The following is an 8,601-nucleotide window of genomic DNA, read 5'->3' as shown; positions in this document are numbered from 1 at the left end:
GAGGTAATAACATTACATTTATAGTGAAGATAAGGGGTGACGAGATATGCTTGGCTCTTTGCACGTGGTCATAATTGACTATATGTAAACTCTTTATGATAATGCAAAATGATAATGTAAGCACTTTGTGATAACGCAAACTGAAAATATGGACTCTATGATAATGCAAACTGATAACGCAAAGCCTTGATAATGGAAATTGATAAATGTAAACCCTTCTGATAACGCATATGACAATGTGAACTCTATGATAATGTAAACTGATAATGTAAACCATTTATGACAATGCAAACTGATAATGTAATTTTTTTTTCTAATCGTAACTGATAATGTAAGCTTTGATGACCGGCATTTTCCTTACGTTTTATTGTTTATTATAGAGACAACAATGCAGTGAAGACGTCTATTTCTGGATCTCCACCTAAAATTACGATTAAAAAAGGTAAGTAGCATTTCCTTCATTTATTATTAATGATACATATGTACAGCATACCAGAAAGCTGAAACAAGTGGTGATTGAATTTGTTGAATCATTCAGCATTGTATGAAGAAAGTACATTTAATTTAGTTATGCACAAAACAGCTCTCTTCTAAAAACAAGTCACCTCTCTCAGCACTTGAAAACAAAAGAACCCGTCGACCATACCTAACACGCATGTTTCTAGCTGCAACACTGCTGGCCAGTTGTTAACCAATGAGATACCAGTACTTCCCCTCATGTTGTTGAAACAAAAGCTATCAGCCAATCATATTACTGTCTACGCGCAAGAGGCAATGTGATTGGCTGGCAACTTTCATTCCAACAACAGAATGTATCTGATTGACTAACAGCTCGTGAGTACATATATACACCTGGCCTGAATCACAACTTTGCTAGCTTTCGCTAACTCTTTTAATATCTTGATGCAAACTGACTGGTATTTTGGGCTACGTTGCACACGGGTCTTTGTAATCTTTGCGAGAAGCAAAAACATGCAGAAGCACAAGATTTTCCTGCTGTTGATGTTCTCTTCACTTGTCGTCGCATGTTTATCCCAACCAACTGAATCCTAAATGCACGTTGCCACCAAAATGAATTGGGACAAGGCAACCATGTAGCCTGAATTGTGTTAGAATATAAAACGGTCAAGTTGATGCAGTGTATGAATTCACAATTTTATAAAAAGGACAAATTGTCATAAAAATTGATAATGTATTTTATATCGTTCTCCTCTGATTTTTACCGCAGGGTCAGATCCTTTAGCCAATCGCAGACGGTGTGTCCGGGGACTGTTCACTCCAGAGATATCTGGGTTCTATCGGGGGGACAGATGGAACTCTCTCGTCTGTAACAACAGACATTTCTCCAGCCAAGCCGACTGGCGGAAATGTCTAAAGGGCAAAACTTTGTACTTTATAGGAGACTCTACTATACGGCAATGGTGGGAACATTTGGTCAGCATCTTGAAAATGACTGAAACGCATATTCCGGAGGCCGTACACAACACTGGACCACTGCTTGCCAAAGATCGTGTAGATAACATAACGGTTAACTTTCGTATCCATGGACCGCCTCTTCGTGCTGGTTTTACTCGGACGACTCTGTTGAAGTACGCCGCTAACGCCATTGATGACATTAAAGGAGGAGCGAATGATGTGGTCGGTATTACCTTATGGGCCCACTTCACTTCGTTTCCTGTGCACGTTTACAAGAAAAGGATAGAAGCCGTCCGTGCTGCAGTAGAACGGTTACTCCGCAGGAGTCCTGAAACACTCGTGGTCATCAAGTCGGCAAACACACGCATGGGCAATGAGCTGATCAGCGGGGATTGGCTGGCGCACAAGCTGGACTTAATGATGAGAGAAACTTTCCGCGGGATGGACGTTGTGCTCGTAGATGCCTGGGAAATGACAAATGCACAGCACTGGCACGGGGATAATATTCACCCTGTCAAGGAAATCGTCCTACAAGAACTAGAGTTTCTCTGTTCTTTTATTTGTCCCCTGTGAACCCAGACTGAAACCAGAGTGTCTATCTGAAGTACTTTCTATATCCACAGTGCACTGTTCTCTGCACGGTAACTCAAAACAAAATTCTTGGAACATATATTACTTCAATACTAACACTATTTCTATTTGTGCCCTTTTCATCTTTTGGGTAAGGAATGTGGACTCTCGCTTCATCAAGACAATTCGACTCTTTGTTCTTTTTTTCATGTATTCTTGGTTCAGCCCCTGAACTAGTTATTAGTATTGGGGGCAATGAGCTGGAAAAGGTTGACTACTACAAATATCTTGGTGTAGTACTAGACTCAAACCTAAGTTACAATGACCACATTCAGACTACCTGTAACAAAGTGGCCCAACGTCTCGGCCTGCTGAGACGTTTAAGGCCGTACTTAACCACTGATATTGCATGTCTGTTGTATAAAACTCTAGTTCTACCCATTTTTGAATATTGTGATGTGGTTTGGGATAGTTGCAATGCTACCTCCAAACAGCAACTTCAACTCCTCCAGAACAGGGCTGCCAGGATAATCCTAAAAATGGAACTACGCTCGAGTGTAAGCGAACTACACCAGACACTGGGTTGGAGACCACTAGAGGAAAGGAGGACCCACCATACCTGTACAATGGTCTACAAGTGTCTACATGGACTTGCACCTGATTACCTGCTACACTGTTTCAGCTACAACCACCAAACACATCAGTACAACACAAGACAAGCAAATCTACTGCGTAAACCCAAATACACAAACAGAACTGGACAGAGAACATTTAAGTACAGAGCAGCTTCAGCCTATATATATAACTCGCTTAACACGGTAACTAAACAGGCATCAACAATAAATGCCTTTAAAGTAGCGCTAAGAACATATGACCTCTGACCCTGACCTCACGGACAACCGACTGTCATTATTTGACAATACGACTTTGCCTAACGATTTTGACTATTTGTTTTGGTTGTTCCGTTGTGTTTGTATGATTGATTACGTGTACCCTCTGTTTATATCATTTATTGTCATTTGCTACGATTGATCATTTGATTAATCTGTTTTTATTTTGTTTAATTTTATTGTATTCCATGTTGTCCATTGTGTATGTTCTGTTGGGCTACCTTGGAAATCAGTCTTTCAGAGACTGAAGGTACCACCCAACTGTTTTTAAGAGCAATAAATAAATAAATAAATTCTTGGTTAGTGTTTTGCATTGTTTAGTAATATTAGTTTTATTCGTATAGGTGGCGGCGCTAACATAAGTTACCTAACTTGAGCCCGTCGTCACTTTGCCCTGTACCCTTATTTTGTTTATTGTATGCTGGATAAAAAAATGTGAATATGGTCATTGATTTTTAGTCCAGGACTCCTGATTTGTATTTAATGTCGACTTCCAGAAATACACAATGCAGAAGGTAGCAAGACAGAAATACTCCCTGTCAACTAGAGCAGTTGCTATTAGCTACAAAGTAAAAATAACTTATAAACGGCACAAGATAAAATACTAGATACTGTAAGAACAGAAATAAGAAGAAAATCATACATTTAAGTCACTACAAATCTCTAAGTATAACTATAATGTACTACCGGCTGAACTCTGACCCCACTAAGTCAGTGACCTCTCAGTGTACAAATCTCTGCCAACCTTCATCCTGTAACCATGGTTCCAATTGCTTAGCAACAGGTATGGCTGGGTCAGAGGTCAACTCCAAGGTCATCACCAGTTCATGTGCTGAGATCAAGTGTTTTGTGTTAAGACTTTGCTGTTCCATATACAGTGCACCCCCCCCCTCCATCCTACATTTAACCACCACTCGGCAAAGCACTGCACAATGGCATCAGGTAGCTCACTCATTTGGGAAGTAGGGTGGCTGTTGGAACTGCAGATTTCGTTATCCCAACTCTCAGTAGAGGTAGGGAGGGGTAAGCAGCTATAGGAAGAGCTAGGAGCTTGTTGTCTATACCATTGCATATCATGGGTTTCAAAAGGCCTCCGAATAGCCTGGTATCCAGTCTGATTCGTGGTCGGGGCCGCAAGAGCTCTGGCCCGCCCGCCTCACATAAGCGTCCCGGTGTGTATTTCACGAGAGATTAATTAGCCCTCCACGAAACCAAATCCCCGAGCATACTGTCTCTAATTAGCGTAACACTCCTACCGGGACGGTCTGTTGCACTGGGCGGGGGAAGGTCTTAGAGGCCCCGAAGACACAATCTGCCTAAACACCCCAATACCCCCAATCACGATCAGACTGGATACCAGGCTAGCCTCCGAACAGAGCAACGGTTTGATTGGTTGGCATCAAAAGTATCAACAGGAATCTGCACAAAACTAGTACTTCTCGGCTGAGACAAAAATATGTTTAGACTAGCCTAGCCTCTACCAGGCTTCGGGAGGCGGCTAGAAAGAGTAGAAATCGGCCAAATAGAGAGATAACATGCCAGGGGAGTTTGTCTGCTGGGAGAGAATATTTTGCCGCACCCAAATATTCTATCCCAGCAGAAAAACTCTCCTGGCATGTTTTTTTCTCTATTTGGCCGATTCTACTCTTTCTAGCCGCCTCCCGATGCCTGGTAGAGGCTATGTTCAGACCGTCATGGTAGGCAACTCGTAACCTATATGGATTCGTAACCATATATATTTATGAAAACTACTTGTTTACTTCACTATCGCAGAGTGGAACTCACTGTCACCAAGTACAGTAGGGGCACTGTCAATAGATAGCTTTAAACAATGTCTAGAGCTAGAAGTTCAAGGGTTAGGTGTAACAAGTCGATCGGTGTAATATAGCCAGCTGCCGCCGCGCCGCGTGCCTGCGAAGCTGGTGTGTTACGCCGAAAGGCGGTTATACCGGCTATACAGATACAGATACAGATACTATAACTGCCTTGGTATGAATTTAAGAAATTAAAGAATAGTTAGACTCTCTCCACGAAATTATTTGAATATTCTCGTAAGGTGTACGTGTAGAACAAAGTTTTAAAGAGGTTGTCTGATAGAATATAAACCATACCATATTTTTTTGTCAATGGACACAGCAACGACAAAACATGGTGTCCATCAAAGATATTTATTCGATCAATCTTGATTTGCAAAATCATGCTCAAAGCTTAATTGCTTTTACAGAGTCAAAAATTGTACAATACAAAAAATAGGAAACACACAACTACTATCTGAAAAAGTCTACTATTAGGCTTGCGATTATGTTTGACTTCTTTTTCGAAGGCAGTGGATAATGAATTGACCCACATTCTGTATAATGAGTGGGTTTTGTGATCTTGGTAGAAACGCAGTCTTTTGATTATCTTCTAAATGAAGAAAAAATGTAGAAATAATGGCAATTGTTTATAATAATCTGTTTCTTTCGGTCTCATAGTGAAGACACTGACTAACAAAATGTATTTCATTTTCCACTGCATTCGTTTGGCAATATTTGCATATAGTCTATCGTGCACGTGTAGTTTTCTATAGTGGCCCCTTTCTATCTCTATAGTGGGTGTATATGTGTGATTTGTGATATCTATGTAACGGCAACTTGAAAATGCAATTTTTTTCTAACAAACACCCTACAATACAATGAAAATGGACTTAAAACGACCATGAAATGTTTAAATACACGGAAATCACAAAATTAAATGGATAATGAGACTTGTTCAGTGATCCGAAATTTTAAATAAAAAAAGTTACATATAATAAAATACTACGCTTATCTTGTGCTTCTCACAATGCTCTCCTTTACATAGTCTCTAGTATCCAACCGCCATTATCATAATTATTATTATAATATATTGATATAGTATAGTAATATAGTATAGTATAGTATAGTATAGTATAGTAAAGTATAGTATGGTAATGTAGTATTACAGTATAGTAATAGTATTTGTTACTAAATTTAGTTAGGATTTCATGCGTACAATTCATATTTTTCAACGCATGTTTATCTCCTTTTGGTACCATAAGTAACATGTTAAAGGTTATATCATTAGACATAGCTGTATCTGATTAAAATAATGCATTAAAATTAGCTCCTAATTAGCATAACTAACATATTATTACTTTAATGGATAATTCATATGAAAGAAATAAACATATCCACAGATTGAAAAAAAAACTATGACACTGCCTACTTGCGAAGTCCTAGAAAAGATGTCCCCTTTATTAAAAAAAAGTTACTAGGGGTCCTAAATGCCATTTCTTTACGAAGTGAAGTATAGCACGTCTGCACAACTACTTGGGTAAAGCGACGGTCACAACTCGCCGTGCGTGCTTCTGCGTGATGTCTACGTGCAAAAACGTGGGCAAACGTAGGGCATCCGTGCGTGGTGAGTACCGCCTTTCAGTAAGAGGATATATCCTCTTTCCTTCCAGTGAGAGGATATATCCTCTAGCCTTCCAGTAAGAGGATATATCCTCTTGCCTTCCAGTGAGAGGATATATCGTCTTGCCTTCCAGTGAGAGGATATATCCTTTAGCCATCCAGTAAGAGGATATATCATCTTGCCTTCCAGTGAGAGGATATATTCTCTAGCCTTCCAGTGAGGGGATATATCCTCTTGCCTTCCAGTGAGAGGATATATCCTCTTGCCTTCCAGTGAGAGGATATATCCTCTTGCCTTCCAGTGAGAGGATATATCGTCTTGCCTTCCAGTGAGAGGATATATCCTCTTGCCTTCCAGTGAGAGGATATATCCTCTTGCCTTCCAGTGAAAGGATATATCCTCTTGCCTTCCAGTGAGAGGATATATCCTCTAGCCTTCCAGTGAGAGGATATATCCTGTAGCCTTCCAGTGAGAGGATATATCCTCTGGCCTTCCAGTGAGAGGATATATCCTCTAGCCTTCCAGAGAGAGGATATATCCTGTAGCCTTCCAGTGAGAGGATATATCCTCTAGCCTTCCAGTGAGAGGTTATATCCTCTAGCCTTCCAGGGAGAGGATATATCCTCTAGCCTTCCAGTGAGAGGATATATCTTCTAGCCTTCCAGTGAGAGGATATATCCTGTAGCCTTCCAGTGAGAGGATATCGATATATCCTCTTGCCTTCCAGTGAGAGGATATATCCTCTTGCCTTCCAGTGAGAGGATATCGATATATCCTCTAGCCTTCCAGTGAGAGGATATATCATCTTGCTTTCCGGTGAGAGGATATACCTGTATCATCTAGCCTTCCAGTGAGAGGATATATCCTCTAGCTTTCCAGTGAGAGGATATATCCTCTAGCCTTCCAGTGAGAGGACATATCCTTTGCCTTCCAGTGAGAGGATATATCCTCTAGCCTTCCAGTGAGAGGATATATCCTCTGGCCTTCCAGTGAGAGGATATATCCTTTAGCCTGCCAGTGAGAGGATATATCCTCTAGTTTTCCAGTGAGAGGATATATCATCTTGCTTTCCGGTGAGAGGATATACCTGTATCATCTAGCCTTCCAGTGAGAGGATATATCATCTAGCCTTCCAGTGAGAGGATATATCCTCTAGCCTTATTGCGCATTCCTTATCCGTTCTTTTCTTTGTTGTTCGTGTTAGTGTGTTTTCCTTTTCTTCCTTTTCTGTTTCTTTTTCACTTGTTTAGACTTTTTGGCGGCTTTGAGCCTTTTTAGATACATTCCCCGCTCGCTCTCATATTTGAAAGTTGGATGTCCATCCACGATTGCTCTCATGTTTATTCTTTCGGTCACAAGTTTCCACCGACCATCCTTCCGTCCTTTTTGTAAAGGAGTCAAAAGTTCTTTCACCTATATAAAAGATAGAAACAAGAAATTTAGGACTGAAGACCTCTTAAAATGTAATAATGAGAGAAAGAGAATTCAATTGTATACAAGATTATTTTCCTAGGTTTAGAATTTTAGAAAACAAAAATTCACATTCCTCATGAAACTCGATAATCCTCGTACTATAAACTCCATCTGCTCTTACATTTACAACTGTCTTAAGAAGCGAGAAGAAGCAGAACCTGTATAAATGTAGTTTAACTATAGATATATTTTAGTCTACCATCGCTATTTGTCGTGACCTGTACTTAGTTCGCAATTGAGCAAAAATGTGCAATAAAGGTCTTTCATTCACTAATTGTGGACAATTGGGCTGGATTCCACAAGAAAGTAGCCTATGATAAAACAGAAATCTAAGCGATATTTTACAATATTTTCTGCTTTTTTGTGCTACCTTTGACCTAAATTTCTGTTTGTGTCTCCAAAGTCTTGGCGATCTTCCTATCGGTCTGCGGTTACACCATTCCCCCCTCACGTCTTGTGACTCTAATTGCCCAGATGGTCATCAAAACGTCGACTCTTGTTAACACAAGTGGTTGTATATAAACCATGTATCACTAGTTCTATTTGCTCGAACATCTATAACTGCGTCAAGAAGCAAGAAAAAGTCGAACAATGTAAATAGTAGATCACATTAGTATATATTGTTTAAGTATCATTACTTTATCATTTTCCTTGTCTATACATGACCTGTACTTAGCTTGTTAGAGCACAAACGTACAATAAAGGTCTTTCATTCATTCATTCATTCATTCATTCATTCATTTATTCATTCATTCATTCATTCATTCATTCATTCATTCATTCATTCATTCATTCATTCATTCATTCATTCATTCATTCATTCATTCATTCATTC

The 8,601-nt window shown here is 39.7% G+C and overlaps 1 protein-coding gene across 1 annotated transcript; it reads left to right on the top strand.

Moving 5' to 3' along the window:
• The first annotated feature begins 108 nt into the window (after positions 1 to 108).
• Positions 109 to 1,989, top strand: LOC109474046 (NXPE family member 3-like). Its single transcript, XM_019774294.1, has 3 exons — positions 109 to 116; positions 381 to 442; positions 1,229 to 1,989. Exons 1-3 carry the CDS (start codon positions 109 to 111, stop codon positions 1,987 to 1,989), a joined length of 831 nt encoding a protein of 276 aa, XP_019629853.1.
• Positions 1,990 to 8,601: the final 6,612 nt, after the last annotated feature.

The sequence above is a fragment of the Branchiostoma belcheri genome, unplaced genomic scaffold (assembly GCF_001625305.1).
Source record: "Branchiostoma belcheri isolate BF01 breed outbred unplaced genomic scaffold, Haploidv18h27 scaffold1, whole genome shotgun sequence".
Classification (NCBI taxonomy): Eukaryota; Metazoa; Chordata; class Leptocardii; order Amphioxiformes; family Branchiostomatidae; genus Branchiostoma; species Branchiostoma belcheri.
Note: the sequence above shows the minus strand (reverse complement) of the source record. Positions and strands in the feature narration are given on the sequence as shown.

Excerpts from the sequence above, each read along its gene's own strand:
- LOC109474046 (XM_019774294.1), top strand. Across the intron at positions 443-1,228 it reads TAAAATTACGATTAAAAAAG|GGTCAGATCCTTTAGCCAAT; the intron begins GTAAGTAGCATT and ends TTTTTACCGCAG.